This window comes from Maniola jurtina, chromosome 9 (assembly GCF_905333055.1).
Source record: "Maniola jurtina chromosome 9, ilManJurt1.1, whole genome shotgun sequence".
NCBI classification, from domain to species: Eukaryota; Metazoa; Arthropoda; class Insecta; order Lepidoptera; family Nymphalidae; genus Maniola; species Maniola jurtina.
This window is the reverse complement of record NC_060037.1, coordinates 4,774,119-4,792,216: the sequence shown is the minus strand read 5'-3', so window position 1 is coordinate 4,792,216 and position 18,098 is coordinate 4,774,119. Positions and strand designations below refer to the sequence as shown.

The 18,098-nt window shown below is 35.4% G+C and overlaps 2 protein-coding genes across 6 annotated transcripts; one reads left to right on the top strand and one right to left on the bottom strand.

Annotated features, from left to right (window-relative positions):
• Positions 1-2,233: 2,233 nt before the first annotated feature.
• On the bottom strand, positions 2,234-11,945 carry LOC123868301 (TOM1-like protein 2). 2 transcript variants are annotated; one of them, XM_045910761.1, is made up of 13 exons: positions 11,802-11,945; positions 11,280-11,527; positions 8,969-9,076; positions 8,208-8,303; positions 7,418-7,519; positions 6,898-7,044; positions 6,429-6,580; positions 5,776-5,849; positions 5,364-5,429; positions 5,047-5,149; positions 4,346-4,436; positions 3,285-3,344; positions 2,234-2,544 (listed from the first exon to the last, which is right to left on the bottom strand). In XM_045910761.1, the coding sequence occupies exons 1-13, from the start codon at positions 11,854-11,856 to the stop codon at positions 2,359-2,361; spliced, it is 1,488 nt and encodes a 495-aa protein (XP_045766717.1). In that variant the 5' UTR covers positions 11,857-11,945; the 3' UTR covers positions 2,234-2,358. The 2 variants fall into 2 exon arrangements, with proteins under 2 accessions (XP_045766717.1, XP_045766718.1); XM_045910762.1 differs by lacking the exon at positions 3,285-3,344.
• Positions 11,946-12,042: 97 nt separating this feature from the next.
• Positions 12,043-17,820, top strand: LOC123868297 (dynein regulatory complex subunit 3-like). Of its 4 annotated transcripts, XR_006796627.1 has the most exons (10): positions 12,256-12,401; positions 13,043-13,410; positions 13,829-14,001; positions 14,170-14,379; positions 14,626-14,766; positions 15,143-15,344; positions 15,902-16,087; positions 16,212-16,351; positions 17,071-17,272; positions 17,471-17,818. XR_006796627.1 is itself a non-coding variant. In XM_045910753.1 (9 exons), exons 2-9 carry the CDS (start codon positions 13,153-13,155, stop codon positions 17,213-17,215), a joined length of 1,455 nt encoding a protein of 484 aa, XP_045766709.1. In that variant the 5' UTR covers positions 12,043-12,127; positions 13,043-13,152; the 3' UTR covers positions 17,216-17,819. The 4 variants fall into 4 exon arrangements, 3 of the variants coding, with proteins under 3 accessions (XP_045766709.1, XP_045766708.1, XP_045766707.1); XM_045910753.1 differs by lacking the exon at positions 12,256-12,401 and adding an exon at positions 12,043-12,127 and having other exon boundaries at positions 17,071-17,819; XM_045910752.1 differs by having other exon boundaries at positions 14,170-14,367; positions 17,071-17,820.
• The last annotated feature ends 278 nt before the right edge of the window (positions 17,821-18,098 follow it).

Below are 18,098 nucleotides of genomic sequence, written 5' to 3'. Positions count from 1 at the left end.
CACTCATATAATATATCGCTATCAGTGGTATGTACCATTGAATACTTACCTACTTTATGTTGTTATTGCGAAAAGTATTATTTTTAAACTATGTAAGTATATTAAATTCTAATATATCTGATGTATTTTGACATATAAATAGTGTGTATTTCTGTCAAAATAAACACCACTGATCGCGACTGACTATAATAATGATCAAAATGCATTGAAATATTTTAAGCTGATTCAAATTATAACCTTGTATATGTAACAGTCATACAGGTATGTACGGTTTCAGTTTAGTTCAGAAAAATTTAGTTAGTAAAATTTTGAATTATATTGCAGTTGCAGAGAAAATTAGTTGAGGCCAAAGTTTTAAACCTGAGCCACAGGCGTGAGTTTTAAACAGCGCCGATAATTTAATTTTCAATGAGCACGTTTATCATATTATAACGTTTTTAAATAAAACAAGCTCAAACAAAAAAGTTTCAGCAACAACATATTCATGGACTGGCATATCATTTAAAAGTTTTTGCCTATTGATAACTAGTTCTATATTATATATCTAGATATAGAAAGGTATTGGGTGTTTTTTGTTTTGAATCAGCATAAAATATTTTGTATGTGAAAGCCAGGCACTGGTCGGCATGGTAAGACGTGCTATTTTCATGGAGCCTTATTATTTCGCACACAAAACTTAAACTAAACTAATTGTTCAGCCTGAAATCCCATTATTGTAAGTATGCACAGTATGGATAAATTAAGCTACTTAATGGTCAAAATTAAACATAATAAATATTTTTGTAATATGCCTATTGTCTATGTTATTTGGCTAAAAGCAGGGTTGACAGTATTTTAAACACACATGTTTTGAACTAAAAAAGAAAACAGATTTATTCCAACCCCTGTCAAAAGACACCATACCATTTTTGACACATAAAATCGTTGCTAACGATCAAAATTATTAATCAAACTATCCGTAATATGTCGATAGGTTATTTAGTGACATTGTTAATTGTCAAAGAAGATCATTCAATTTTTGACAAATAACAACGTTGGTAAGTAACCTATCCACAGATTACAGTTAAGATTGATCATTTGGCCTTAAGAAACATAGACAGATTAAAGATAGATTGAATTTATTAATTTCAGCCGATAGAAGGCAAGACGTATGCCAAACAAAGTAAACCTTATTATCAAGAAAACTAATATACTTACGGATAAAATTAATGTCATTCATTTCATAATTTATTCTTACTGGAAGAAAGATGGTATGATTTTTAGTCCTAATTTTACAGGGCTACCGTGATTTTCAAGCGCAAATATTTGAGTATGAAATATTTTGACATAGCTACAAATATTTCACACAAATAATGAAAGTAACTTAGTATAGTTGAAATTTTGTGTGGATATTCCAATACAAATTACATAATTCAATGCGCAACAGCATTATTAATAAATATGAAATATGTATAACGTAAACTATAAATTAACGCCGTCTGACGATTTCAATTCTATTGAATTAATTAAAAGGGATCATTCGTCTTTCAATATTTTTATGACAATTTTTAATAAAGTCCTACGGCATATGAACTTAATGCCATAAAAATTTAGTACTTATTTGTTTAGTTGCAAATCACCTACTGTTGGAACAGCAATTTAATTTTAAAGGTTCAAAAAATTACTAGCAATTCAACAAATTATTGAAAAAATAATAAATTACATTATTATTGGAAAAAATGCAATATTTCGTATTATAAATTATGCAATATTTCGTAACTAATAACAATTATATTATTTATGTTTATTGTTTATGGTGAATTTAAAAAATTTGAATTTTAGGCATTACAAGCAACTATCGGTTATACACGTATAATATTTCCATTGAACGAATGAACCACTGAACACGTTTTACCCCAACAAAATTTATGAAATGGCAGTTGATCAACCTTTATGGAGCAAGGGCAGAATGAATTTCTTTCTACCTGACCTAGTACAGTAACCCAAATCTTTGGTTATTGTCTACACTAATTGTATCGGTCCATGTTAAAGGGATCCATGTCAATACTGCTTATATGGATTCTTCCTCATGAAGATTAATGTTTGCCTCATACCCTTCACTTTTCCCGCGGGCGGAATACAAAATGTCATAGTTTGGGCTTAGGTTGTAACACTTTTTTCTCTGGAATGGTCAATTTCCTTGTAATGAGTGGTATCAGGGGTGAGTGAGCACCTTTATAGTGTGTGTTAGTAACGAAAATGGCCGAGTAACGTGTCCCGTGGTTAATTCGTCCAAGATATTTCCACTGCATTTTTTTTTTACTTTCGCATAGCAACGAAATCGTCAAACGCTTACACACTCGCCCGAAGCGAAGCACATCAGAGCGCGAACATAGTGTCTTCATCCTTCTTGATCTGTCGATGCCGCGGCGTCGAGCTGTTTTGAGCTCTGTTCTCATTGGCGTTGGGTAGGTTTTCGGCTGCGGCGGCGCGTTCCGCTAAGAACTTGTCAAAGTCACTGCTTGTCACGCTTTCTTGAGCGCCATTGGCTTCTGACGCGGCTTGCTATAAAGAAAACCATTGTTTTTAAAGAATACAGTACTTTGTTGTACACAAATCCTAGTTACGAGTATTTTGGTTTAGGTAGAGTATAATACCACGGTAGAGACTTTGTTATGCTATAATGGAGCTGACGAAACATTTCTATGCTTTGTCGTTCACAGGGACCTTAAGAAAAGATCGGTCTTGTCAGAGCTGATCATTTGTCCCCATGAAAAAAAATGGCCTTACTTTTAATTCCGTCAATTTCGGTTCATTTAGTTTTTTTTAAGGTTCTAAAGGCAAATTAGAAATAAACCAAATTAAGTACACTTTCTTGTCACTTTATTGTTTTAGTTAGAGAAGGACAGAATGATCCGGTTGTGTCAAATTAGTCTACATCTTCCGTTTTGCTTACAAGTTTACGTGTAAAAAATATATACGTAAATTATGATTGACTATTTTGACAGAAATAGAACACTATCTTTTTCATACCAACGTGGACTGAAATTAAACGTCTATTTGTGCAAAAAGCAATAGTTTTCTTGAATGCGAATTTATTTATGATAATAGCACGCGATGTGTTTATATAGCTAATAAAATATATGTACGGAATATTATAGATAGAGTAATTAATGAATGAATTAAATTTTTATTACTATAAATGAATAAATAAAATGAAATTAAAAAGTGCTCAGTGCGAATAAATGAAACCCAATGAAATGAAAATTAGTACATACGAAAACAAAATAAACAATAAATATCACCTTTTCCTGCTCTAACCAAGCTGATATCTCATCGAACTCTCTCTGATCCATGCCTGTTGGCTGTCGACAAACATCAAATAAATAAATACAAATACATAGGTAAAAATAAGTAAAAAAATGGAAACAAAAATATAAAACAAAACAATATAAAATAATTAAAAACTATTTACAATGAAGTATAAAACTAATATGTTTTTTTTTTAAATATTAGCCCTTTATTTCCACATTGCGGCGAAGCTCAAAGGAGGGTTCTGTGTTGGACCTGTATGTATGAATGTCCGTTCTTATGTCCGCTTGTAGCTACTCAACGGCTCAACCGATTTTGATAAATGATATGTCATTAGATTCGACTTGATGGTTTGAGTGTCACTGGGTACCTAAATTGCGCTTGCGCTGACTTTATGCGCTTTATAAGAATCCTTAAAATGTTCCTAAAACACTATGATAAAGTTATAAATAAAATTAGATCTTATTTAATTTTGGTATTTGATTTGGGCTATAAAGCAATCACTCTCATTTTTCATTTGCAGAAATTTTTTGAATTTTTGGTCTGAAAACCCATAGAAAATATTCTGGTAAGAGTAGATTGTTAGAGATATTTTAATTAAAATTTTATTTTTGTGAATGAGGTACTACGTATTATAGATTAGTATTAAAGACCGATATTATTTCTGTTATATTTTTCCCGCGACTTTGCTCGCACGTATTTTACTTTTTTTAATCCCGTGGAAACTCTAAAATCCTTTCTACACTGAGGGAACTTCTAATTCAAGTTTCTAGACACAGCATTTTGAGATGTTCATTGATGATGTCAGTCAGACTCTCCATACATAGTAATTTATACAGGGTTACTTTTTGAACACCTGCAATAATTCTAAACTAAGATTTAGGCCCAATTGCACCAAACCACTTACTCTGATTTAGAGAGAGAGGGATAAAGGGCGAGAGAGAAAAAAGAGAGCGCAAGAGCGAGAGAGAGCATGCGCGCGAGAGAGCTAGAGTGCGCGCGCGAGTTAGGGCGAGAGAGAGAGATACCGCTAGTGCTTAGTGTCAATACTCACGAGAGGCGTGGCTTGCGTGGCGCGCATGCTGGCGGCGGCCGCCAGTCCCGAGATGGGCTGCTCCTCCGCGTTGTCTGCGTAACTGCTGCCTCTGTCGTAACAAAACAAACACTAGTTTGTTCACGGGGCCGAGCTAATATATAGAGCTCTTGAACAATTGTATACAAGTGAAAAGGACACACTTTACTGTCACAGTGTGAGCATATTATATAACAGAGCGCTGATCCAGTAATGAGTCTTCTCTCTGAATGGAAAGGGTTAAGGCCATGGCCATGTTAAGGGTCAACCATGCTATCCAAGTTCATAGCCTCGATAGCTCAACGGTTAACGGTTAAAACCCACCTGTTGCACTATTGTCATACCTGCTCCTAACACAAGCTTTACGCTTAATTGGAGGGGAATGGGGAATATTAGTCAGCATAATAAACCTGACTAGTATTCTTTAAAAAAAAAGTGTGGATTGAGACTTTGCATACCTTTAAGTACATTACAGGGAAATCTCAGGTTTGCTCACAGCGTTAAAGCAAGTGGTGTTTAATTAGAACATAATATGGAACTTTGAAAAGTTTAAGGTGCCTGCCCGGGATCGAACTGAGCTTGATTTGATTAACATTCAAAGTTTAACGATAACCGTAACTTTAACCGTCTGTCTTGCAACTGTGGATGCCTTAAGTTAATCAAACAGCGCCGCCCAATCTTACCCCGTTTTAGTAGTCTCGTAGGAGACGTTGCGCGACTGCGCGAACATGTCGAACTCATCCTTCGAGCCGCTCGGGGACTTGTCCGCCTGCTCGTCTTTCACGGCTGAAATCATAACCAACTTAAATTTTGCATACAAGCAGCGTAATGCACTTTGCGGAACCTTATGATAACAATAAGTATCTTATTGGCATAGACCATGGAGGGACAAATCGATATCTAGCTTAGTTTTAGATCTAGGACGCCAAATAATAGAATAAAAGGCATAATACGTTTGTATGCAGAAGCACGTAAGAAGTAACTTTAAAGTTTCACTTACACAGCTTGGCAACATCAGGTACATCGTCACTTAGATCAATGAGAGCGTCATCATCGGTCTTCTTTGCTAAAACAAGAAAAAATTTTTTTGATAACCCATTACTTGTTTTTCTTTGCAGGGTATTTGTTTTTCATTTTCAGGGTTCCGTATCCAAAGGGTGCTAACGGGACCCTATTACTAAGGTTCCGCTGTCCGTCCGTCTGTCTGTCTGTCAGCGAGCCGTATCTCGTTTAATAGGTAGAGATAAAATTTTCACAGAATATTTATTTCTATTGCTGCTACAACAAAATAAAAATTTCATAATGGCCGTCATGTAAATTGAAATATAACAAAAGTGCATAATCTGGTACGGTGGTACGGAACCCTTCGTGTGCAAGTCCGACTCACACATGACCGGTTTTTAACAACTCACGTGAAGTAGTGCCGGGCACGCCCATCGCAGCTCCCAAGATGGCAGATGGGGTCGCTCCACCGGTTGCAGCTATTCTGTAATACAAAATGTCAAGTATTTTCTAACTGAACTATTCTTAAACTGAAGGATATCTCGTCTTGTGTCTTGACATTCATTTTTAATCCATTGAAGGTTTTCTAAGAAAAAATACTTTAATATCGCTCAATAGAGCAGCAATATAGGACCAACCAATGCCAAATGCTTGGTGGCTATCATTTAGTGTTAAACACTGAGTTAGCTAATCACCACTGGTCTCCTTCGACCGACAGGTTGCCATTGAAACGCAATTTGAGCAGCGTTTCCTTCCTCTCTTCGCAAAATATGCCCGACACATCGCCATCGTCTCAGAGCTATTTCCTTGTATACCGGGAGTTGATGGTATTTATTCTTATGATTTATTGTAATAAAATACGAATTTAAAACAATAATAACAAACACATGTTAGGTAGCAAAGAGAAATTTTATGAAAAATATGAGTAGGTAGATGCCAAATTCTCCTGCGGGTGTACATCACACGTGGTGACCTTTGAAGTCCCGGCGGCGGTGCCATTGGCAAGATGCGGCACGTGGCAAGGCGGCGCTACTGTATCTAAGTGAACAGACTTTATGCTTACCTGTTATTGAGGAAGCGCGAGTGACGCAACAGCAGATTGTGCAGGCGATCGTTGATGAGCAACAGATCGGCTGTGAGGGGGGACTCGCCCGCCAGCCGCGCCGCCAGCTCCGCCACGCGACTCTGCATGGCTTTCAGTGTGTCAGCTAGCTCCTATCACCAAAACGTAACAGGTCCAATTAACTTTTCATGTTAAATTGACTACAACTTATAGATTCTTACGAATTGAAACATGAGACTTGAATAAGTGCAATTAACTCCAATCGGCAGATCGATCGATGGCCAAGTGTCCACTAGCAAGTTTTATTACAGAAGTCACGGTAAGTTTTAATGCCAGTTTCTATGCTATTCAGTGAAAAAGAAAAGAACTTGTGTGCGGTTTAGGCAAGCAGAGGAATAGCCGGTGTCATGTGAAAAAAAGGTAAGGGAACTAGAATTTGGAATAATTTAGGTTAGCTTGGTATACTCACGTTGAGCAGTTCAATATCCGTGTCGTGGTGCTGCGTGTAGGGCTGCGCTGTGAGCTCGTTCAGCATGTCGTTCATCACGGACATGTTGCCTTCCACCACGGACAGGTCTGCGCGGAGCTTGCTGGTCTGACTGTCAGACAGGGTCACCTGTGTGTAAACACCAAACATGGAAACTAACTACCCAGGTATATAAAGTTTTGTAGCTATCATTTTGTTTAGTGCATGAAAAATAAAAATTTAACACCTTAATCCTGATGCTGCAGGGTTAGTGTCCACCTTAGTTATCAAGATTCATTAAGTGTTCACAGTGAATTAATATTGTAGGTACCTTCAACGAGCATAATAAAAGAAACTAGAAATCAAAGCATGAAGCTCGCCCAACTTCAACATACAATACATGTGTAGAATAGAATATTTTTTGTTTCTACACGTTGGTGGTTTTGGAAGTCAGTTTTTTTTAATTACATAATCGGCTTCCAAAAGTGGCAAAAATTTCAATATAGTGTATTCAATAACGTACCGCTCCAGTGATTTGTTCCTGCGTGGGTCGGCTCGGCGAGGTCTGCGGCACGGCGCCGCGCTGCGGGGAGCCTACCACTGCATCGCCTCCATCGGGCACGCTCTATTGACAGTTATACAATAACATTATAAACATATTATAAACAGCACTAAAGCTCGACTACTACCCGCGAACTGCCGATAGGGAGCGATAGATATGTGTAGTAAAATTGTTTTTCTGTAGCTCAGTGTATTTTAACATAAAAAAATGTTTGGAGACCCCCACTTTTTTGATGTAATATCAGGTAGATATTTTTCGTATAAAATGTAGCCTACGCCACCCGGACCATAATAACGAATCGAAATCGATTGACATCTCATTCATCAAAATCGGCTCAGTAGTTTAGGCGCTTCAGTGGAACACAAATACATACCCATATACATACATAGACTGCTAAAATCATAACCCTTTCTCGCCGCAAGACTTAAGGCCTAAGGCTTTGCCGCAGTGAAGTGAAAATAGTAAATACAACTAACTGTATAGTGACAAAATGTTATCCGAGACGTTTATCCACCCGAGCCGAAGACGGATCTTTGGCAAGTCTTCATCTACTATTTGCTTTGTCTTTGTCATGCCTTTTCCTTGTCTTAATATTATGTTGCCAGCTTTTCAGGAATTTGTTTATCCACCCCTTAAAGAGCACCACTTTGAAATCCAGTGCCAACACCACTGAAGGGGTTTGATTCCACAATTTTCATGTGCATGAAAAAAAAAGTAATGAAAAAAGTATGATTAAAAATAATGATCTTACCCGCTGTGGTGTAAAGATAGGTGCCATAGCATCAAGATCTGTCATCGGAAACTCGACACCCTTGGTCCGCAGCTCGGTGTACACTTGACCGACGCCCTGCAAATAACGTTACTAATGACCAACCAAAGATTCGGTTTTGGTTTTGACCAGTTTCGGCCAAATAATCTAGTTTCGACCACATTTTTGGTTACGGACGAAACTCAGTCAGACTATAAATAAAAAAATTATGTTTATGAATATAAAAGGGATAAAATTTTGTTAATTTCTTTAGATTTTAAACGATTTTTTATGATCGTAGAACATTTTACATACTTACTAACAAACAGATACATTTACAGATTGATACTTATTACTTATATATGAATGGATGAATCATAATGGACTCTTAAGTGTATAAGTTACTACATAATAGTGATTCACCTATAAAATAAAACCATTTACCCAATATAAATTCATTCTTGTTTATTTATGTAACTTGCATTGTACTTCAAAGCGTAAAAATTGTTTTGTGGAGTGTTACATAGAACAATAGAAGATTACAAAGGCATCCATTATTTTATTGCCTACAACATTTCACAAGATTGTATTGCAAATAAATAAACATTTTATTTGTATTTAATAGTTTCAGTTTTAGATAAAGCATTTCTGTAGAATATTTTCTATAGTTTAAATTAAGAAAAATATTGTTAACTAATAAATGCCCGTGTCAACCTCCACAGATTCAGCGACCAGAATCAACCTACTGTAAAAGTTTGACTTACCTGTAATTCTGGCTGGTTTTGGAAGGCGTCAGCCCAGCATTGGATGAGACTAAGCACCTTCTCTTGCACCACTGTTGGTGGATCATTTTTAGGTCCAATAAGTTTTACCTGGAATAAATCAAAATTGAAATGTATTCTAAAATACCAAAAGGACAAGTTTTAATTGCTAAATCTGCAAGGCACACTTGAGTGACGCTCAGACTACAGACAAGTGCGTTTGAACCTTTAAAAGAGGAAGAAAACTCTACTTCAAAAACATAACATATAAACATATAACATTTCTTTATAAATAGCAAATAAATAATTTCTATTAATTCTAACTGTTACATCTCATAACTTTAGACACCCAAAATGTTGTAATTTTAGTTAAATTTTTAAATAAATACGAGAAGATTAAGAAGTTTTAGTTTTTTTGGGACCTCCAATGTAAACACCAACTTTTTTCCATAACTGTCCACTCCTCCACTCATGGTTATGGTATTAGGTAGCCCTTGGTCTCCCATTGATAATGGGGAAGTTTGGTGGCAGTAGAAGTACAAGGGTGGAAATAGATGGTGAAAATATCTTCATAACACATACTACAGCTAAAAAAATACAAACAAATGAATTCGCAGGCATCAGTTAGTTATTTATCATAGTTATTGATTAGGTATATAATATGATTTTTTATAAATATCTACGAAAACGATTCTTTGTTGTTTAAATTAATAATAATCCCTTCCAATACTAAGAAATTTATGTACTATATTTGCATATGTAAATTATGTAAAGAAGTGATCTAATAAAAATCTGTTGTTTGTCATAGGTATATGCTAATATGACAATAAACATATCTATGAAGTATACAAACATGTTATGTTGAATATATAATTGTTTCCAAGGTGACATTGTTGTGGGAAACCAATGGGGAACTTTGTAATTTATATATATTTTTATGTGTACATAATATCCTCATATTCCTCAAATACACTTTATATTGCACAACTTGATGCAATAGTAATATGAATACAGTCTGTTGGCTGACATCTCATACAGGAATATAAACATAATAACAAACTTGTATTAAATTAGTGTCTGTTTGTCATCAGTTTATCTGTTAAACTACTGTAACTTGTCTGTGTGTGTTGTGAGTAGGTGCTTAACTTAGAAAAAACACATACAAGATTTTTTTTTATTGAAGTAAGGCAGGTGAGATCATAGTCACTTACAAGCTATGCATAGACATAATAACAGCATGACTGAGATAGTAATTACTAATGACTCAATTAACATAACATCATCTAAAATGTTATCAACCCAAGGTCCAGAGGTGAGAACAAAGTTTAATCTGATTGTAATTCTTATGCCAAATTGATTCTGAAAAATAATTCTGCATAATTTCTGTTTAATGGTATACCAACTATTCAGAATCATTATAAATCATTAATAATTAAGATTTATTTTGTGGTCTAACAATATAATAATATAACAAACAGTGAGTAGATTAGAAAATATATAAAATTAATCAGTTATATAGTTATTTCACATCAAAATGATTTATATGAACAGAAGATGACATGTAATCTCTTTTGAATCTTTCAAGTCAATTAGTCCCTAAATTGTAATAGATCCATAGTGAAATTGGCACTGGAAATTGATAGCCTTGGAACTCACTAATATTACCCCTGATATAATGCTAGACACTATAATGATTATTATTAATACTAATCCTTACTTAGTAATATTATAAAATACAAAAGCGTAACTGATTGTCAGCTGCCATTTAACAATCCATCCGCTTAATAAATTTTTGACAAAAGATACAGAGATAGCTTGTATTCGAGAGATGGACATAAGCTACTTTTAATACAAGAAAATGAAAGTTTCTACAATATTTTTGAAAACCTTAATCCATGTGGATGAAGTTGTGAGGATCGTATTATACTATCCCATAAAATACACCTAAATTGAGAAGATCTATTATACCAATGCAAGCACCAAAAGGAGATCTTATTGCTAAGTTAATCCAAGGTTTATCAAGCCTTACATTGTCAATGTTTAGACACCTACAGGTCTTGACAATCATCAAGGTAATATTTAATCAAATAAAGAAGCCACTGAAGTGAATCAATTTAGAGATAAAAAATGCATAATCAGTCAAGCATTTTTTATCATTTACTAGTGACCCACCCCTGCTTTGTGCAGATAATAAAGTAAGTATCAACAGAATTTGGGTTGTATTTTTTAAATTAAGTACTAATATTTTTGGAAGGAAAAGAACTTTGTTTTAAAATAATAATGTACTGCTAAACAACTCTGAAATATGACTCACCAACTCAGAAATGAACTCCTTGCTGCAGACTAGAACATGAAAACTCTTTCCGCAGTTTTTGACGCAGGTTTCAAGGACAGTCAGTGTATACATAACCACAGTGTAGTTTTTGCCTGCACTCTGAGTCAACCTTTTTCTAATAGCCTTCACAGCGTCCTTCGGCCCATCGGTGCTACTATTAATAATATCACATATTTCCATGTTAAGAGCCCAATTTTCCGACGGGAGCGATCCATCTGTAGCTTGTTCTGGAAAATTTTACGAGTTTTACGCACACAGTACATAGTACATACCAAGGGTCATCCTCGTTAACACCAATTAAAACTGTCTGTATATCACTCGATCAAAAACTATATTACGATAATATTATTAACAGTGGAATAATAAATAAACTGTTCCTTGAAGACAAAGAGAAATTGTTTCTTCTTAGTGCGCAACAAAACGAAAGGTAATTTTGGGTCACGGGATTGGGTAATTCTTGAAATATATTACATTGCTAGGTTTAGTTATGGATGTAATTACCTATTTTCTGACCAACCGGAGTAGCAAATGGATTCCCTACTCCGAAAAACGACATTTTTGTAATGTAATCCTATTATAAATAAATAATTTCACCAATTTCACTTGTCACCCGAGTAGGTACACGATAAAAAACATTGATCTGTCAGTCAAGTGTCAATAATCCAATCAAGTGTCAATTGTCATTGTCAAAGCTGCCAACATTATCATGCAGAACGGATGTAGACTACTAAAAACAGATCTATGGATCTTACAAAAGGCTTTACAGACCACTTGTGGAGCTGAATATATTTTGAAATAGTTAGCTGTATGAAATAAGTTCATCCTAGGTATGAAGAACTTTTCTACTAGGCTTTTTGAGCACAGAGTTAAGAATACTTTATACATCCATGCATATTTAACATTATGTATGAGGTTAATTTTGTACAGTAAATGTGTCTCCTATGGTAACTGTCAATCAAAAACATCCACATCCACTTGATAACAACTTTAATTAGTAAAAAATGACTGAAAATAAATCTTTAAATAGCCTAATAATCCACCCGGCTATTGAACCAGGCGTTATTGACAATGAAATGCTTACCCGATGCATATTGGAGTATGGTAAAAACATATTTTTAAGATTGATACTTAGTCGAACTAGAAGACTTATGGGCGGAGATTCACCAACTTTGGTGAAACTTCAAGAGCCTTGATCACCGCCGCAAGCTGCTACATATCACGTGCCTATCGGTGTTTTACAGGACATTATTTCGGAGAGTGTGATCAAGAGCTGGTCGATCTTGCCCCGCCACGATTCAAAAGTACTTGTAAAGTTTAATTGAATAAAAATAGTTACATAGTTTGTGTCGTTGCTAAAATTTTCTTATTCTCATTTATTTATTCTTTTCGAAGTGAGCCTTCTGTAACAGGTAGGTATTTAATGTCTCTAAGTAGGTATACTGTGGTAAGTACCATGCTCCAGAACAGATGGTTCATTCTGAACAAAATCTTTTGCAGGCTGCAACTCGTTTTAGCTTACAACTTGGTTTCCAATAACATTTATTAATTTTTATAGCTTCATAGATTTTTTTAATATGAAATAGCCCTTCTTAAGTAGCTCAGCACTAATCGAGTTCAATGGTCAAAACCGATCAAGAAAATGTACCTCTATGGGTTTAGTCAAAACCACCACTCTCTTTCAAGATTGGCCCACTTACATTTTAAACTGCATCATCAGTAATTACCTAGATAACATTTTTCAGGACCAACGGAAGAAGCAGGAAGACTATTCGCAGAAGAAGGAGTTCATTTAGAGGAAGCACCGATAGTCCGTTTGGAATTTCAAAACATTTTGCGAATCGATCACCTTTGGATGCTAAAATCCTTAAGAAAGTTAACTTTAGCACACAATTTAATAGAAAAAATTGAAAATTTAGACCAGCTGACCGGTCTTAATGAATTGGATCTATCGTTTAATAAAATCGAAAAAATTGAAAATTTAAATGAACTTGTCAATCTAGAAGTTTTGACGCTTTTCCATAACAAGATAAGAAAACTTGAGAATATGGACACTCTTGAAAATCTTTTGGTTTTCAGTATTGGGGATAATTTGATTGAAGATTTTAAGGAGGTACCTACCTATTACCGATGTGTTCTTTTGATATTTTTCACAAGAAGTTGTTCTTACAAATGATTAGTTTTTGGATGCTTTAGCAAACATGCAACATACTCGTACCATTGGGATTTATTTTTAAATGCTTATTTTTTCCGCCCATCAGGCTTTGAGTTGTAACGGCACTGTTTTTTTGGTGGTCGATGGTAGTTCATACGTAGATAACTAGGTACATTACAAGTTTTATGTGTTGGATGCTAGGCTCACCAAAGATGGATGAAAGATAAATTTTTCATGGTTGTTCTGATAGACCACAAGCAGTCGTAGAAGTCTAGTTACCACCCCAAATTAGTATTAATAATTATGGTCCGTAGTCACTTCCTTCTAAAAACTGCAAGAGCTTTCTCGCTATCTTACTTAGCACAATTATTTTTAGATGTCATATTTAAGACGATTCCGTAAACTGCGCTCTGTGAGCTTTAAAGGCAATCCATGTTGCGATGATCCTATGACTTATCAATTTCTGAAGTCGGCGCTTACCAGAGTCACGTATTTGGACTATAAACTTGTTAAAGAAGAGGACCGAGACAATGGCAGAGCAGTTTTCCGGTAAGACAGGGTTTGTAGAGTAAAACTAATGTAATTTCAGAAAAATATCAAGTCTTGGAAATTCAATTAGGTAGGTATGGTAAAAATCAGTATCGATACACCTGAAAGACATCCAATATGAAGCATCTACTTAGGTACCTACTAAATTCACTTTGTTTGTCCTTTAAGAGGAATGCTTCGTAAATTGGATGAGGCTGATGAGAAATCTGAAAAGGAAAGAGTAGCAAGAGAGGAGTATGAAGCCAAAGTAAAGTTCTACGCTCTGTCTTTCGTCGAATATTTGAGTGGACCCGAATTGCTGGAATCAATGTTCGAGAAAGATCCAGATGGATCGCTGCTGCTTAAAGTTGGTGGCGAGCTGCATGGGTTATACGAACAGTACTTAAATTGTTTTTTAAATAGATATTATATTAATAACGTTATAGAAAAAAAGTTCGAAATCCTGATTTTGCAGCTTTGTAATTCTAAGTTAGAGTAGAGAAATGTGAACTGTGCTAAAATCAAAATTGACATAGGAAGAATGTCGAATATCAAATAATATGCTTACTAGTTAAACATTCAAGCTACCTTAAGAGACATTGATTTTAAATAAGAAACAAATAAATCACTTTCAAAACTTTCCAGATATAAAGAACAATATGTAGAAACAATGGCTGGATTGGTGGAGTTTGCACAAGATGCATATAACATGAGACAAAATGAAATAAGACTATTTAAGGACCTTGTTGATAATGCTTTGGACGAGAGTGTTACAAAAAGCAAAGCGTACGTTTTAAAAATAAATAACTTCAGTAATAATTAACTCTACACTAAACTCTGAACTAAATTCATATAATTTAATGAATTCAAAATGTAACAATATATTGATGGCATTTTATGATTACAACTAAAATAACTAAATAACTAGTTAGGTAAATGACGATTAATTTTTTTTTTGTTTATGATGTAAACCAAGAAAAATTGGAAATAAACAGGGCTAGATGAACTCAAGAGAAATGGAGAATTGCCACGCTTAACCCAATAATCTTGCTTTAATAAAGCTGGGTGGATCTAATTTCCATAATAATATACTGTTACCTCATACCTCACCTTTAATAAACAAAGGAAAATTGGATTTATTATAAACCTTAACTTTTTACAGAGTTGTAGAAGAATTCGAGGAGAAGAAGAAACCTTTGATCGGCCAAATGAACGAGATTATATCAAAATTCACAAAGAAGCAGGCAACAATCGAGCAGTTGGAACCGAATATAATAGATACGGGGGAATTATTTAACGATGTCATCTTCGACTTGTGGAAGAAGCTTATGAGTATTGAGATGACCTTGTACGAGCAATGCGAGGTTTGATTATTTATTATATTTTCTTTAGAGATCATTAATTAACTAGGTATGTAGTGGAAGACCCGCATAGCATAACGGAAGGAGAATCCTTAATTTTAGTAGTACAGCATCTGTGTCTCAAATAAGAATTGATAACTACTACGGCAGCCGACAAGACGAAAAATGAAATCAGAATCTACACAAAAATGGGACAGTTGAAGAGCTTAATGACAACAAGATGGTAGACGATAAAATAGATGAATCTAAAGAAAGAACAATATATTTAGCAGTCGATAAACTAGAGTCCTTCTAGAGTCTCTGGACTGCTATATCATCGTATTGGTTACTAGGCCGATGATACAACGATGGACAATAGGAAGTAAGGTTATTCGGACACTCGACCGGAGCATAGCTTCTCACGATTTGTATGTAACATTTTTATTTCTGCTGCGCTCAAACACTCAAAGGAGTAACAACAAGCGCTGCCTAGCCAATGATATGTATTATTTTTTTGTGAGTTTGATCTCTAACGTCGATTAAGAAGTTTCACTTCAAAAATACTGTTTTTAATGGTCCAGGAATCAAGAGTACAATTTGCAGTGAATATGACAGAAATGATCACAAAGCTGCTGGAAGTTTCTCGCAACGCGTTTGGAGCGTGGCGCGAGCATGAAGGGATGTGGTCCATGCGACAGTTTGAAGCACTATCGAAATTACTCGGCAATAAGGTTATGCTGGGAGATGCTCCTCCGGAACTATTTGAGGTAGGTTATTCGTTAACTGATAGGCCGAAAAGACAAATAGACATACATAGATAGACAAACAGACAGACACACTTTTGCATTTAGAATAAACATTATAGTTAGGAAGTAAGGATTAATTTCTCAGGTGATGATGGACAGAGACCTGATGATGAATCTTGTGGCGCAATCATCAGACAACCATATGAGGTTCATAGACGCGCGTGAGGATCTGCTCATGACACGCGCTAACAATTGGCGCGACGAACTCGTTCAAGGCGCTAATGAGTAAGTTTAAACAGTACTTATCTTAACCAGTCCCTGTTTAGTATTCATAAATATGATCTTCACGGTAAACATGGTCTTCACGATTATGTATCATGGACTTTTTATATTAGTATTCCGCTATTAAAAAGTTCTTATTTTCTCATGTTGGTACTGGCTTGTCTATGGTTTCCGTTCCGGTTTCTAATGTCATACCTGACATTGGATAACCTGTGTAAAGCAAACCCCATTTCCCCCAATCAGGTGCAGTTTAATAAGACAATGACCGATTCTCACAAATAGCGGCAGTTTCGAAAATCGAATTGCACAAGCTTTTTATGTGGATACTTCGCAGACATGGCGGCAACGAAAGTCATTTTATTGCGCGTTTTTTAACCCCCGACCCAAAAAGAGGGGTGTTATAAGTTTGACGTATGTATCTGTGTATCTGCTGTTGCATCGTAGCTCCTAAACCTAATGAACCGATTTTAATTTAGTTTTTTTTTGTTTGAAAGTTGGCTTGTTTGAGAGTGTTCTTAGTTATAATCCAAGAAAATCGGTTCAGCCGTTTGAAAGTTATCAGCTCTTTTCTAGTTACTGTAACCTTCACTTGCCGGGGGTGTTATAAATTTTTAATTTACCTACACTTGTTTATGTCATTTATTACTTATGTTTGGCAATTGCACAATAGGTAACTATACATGAGTTAAAATATATTTTCAAACTTTTTTTTTTGTTTTCAGCAACGAAATAAAACGCAACAGAGACAGGATCCTAGAAATATACTACTTCATTGACAACCAGAGAGAGGAATGGGCTGATATGCAGATGAGCATGACTGAGACCGTGGACCCTGAAACCGCGGCACTCTTAGGCGACGACTTCTAAAACACCTACCTACCTTCTTTAACGACAGACATCCGGGACCGGAAGCGACACGTGACGGTATTAGCATCAGCTAACTCAGTGCCTATTGAAGGATAGCCACCAAGCTCATTTGACATTTATTTATAATCCATTTAGTTTTCTACGAACAATTATTAATTTAATACCTCAGTGAAAAAGATATATAAAACCAACCAATGTCAAATGAGCTCGGCGGCTATCATTCAGTGGACACTGAGTTAGAGAATCATCCCGGAGGAAAACACTCGATCACATGACCGGACAAAAATATCTACTTACGGCAGCGCGGCGATTTGACGGCACTCTTATGAGAGTCATGAGATAGAGTTTACGCGGTAAGAACAGATGTTTCTTAAGTTTTAGACCATAGATACATAGCGCTCATGAAAGCTGAATTACACTGTTAAACCGAAAGAGCCACTTTTTTAGCTTCGTCATACATACGCATCGTGTGCATATAGGACTATAGTACGCGACAGGTTGAGATGGCAACCGGGGTGGGGACACACACACGCACAGCACCCGCGCTAACCCGGTGCGGATAGCGCGGGTGTGCGGGACGTCCCCCCCGCCTCATACCCCGCTTACCATCTCGACCTGTCGCGTACTATACTAATTATTTTGCGCGCAATATATGTTTTTTCAGTAGTTACCTACTGTGTGACACCTTAACAGTTTTTAGAGAAGAGGAATAAAGTAACAAATAAAATAAACTTATTTAAAAAAAATATAATTTTATTACAATAATAATATATTCGTCTTAATAATAATATTATGTATCAATAAGAAAGTATGCCAACTTAAAAATATAAAACAATTTTAGAACATTTTTTTTTTATTTGTACAAATAGTATAAAATTAAATC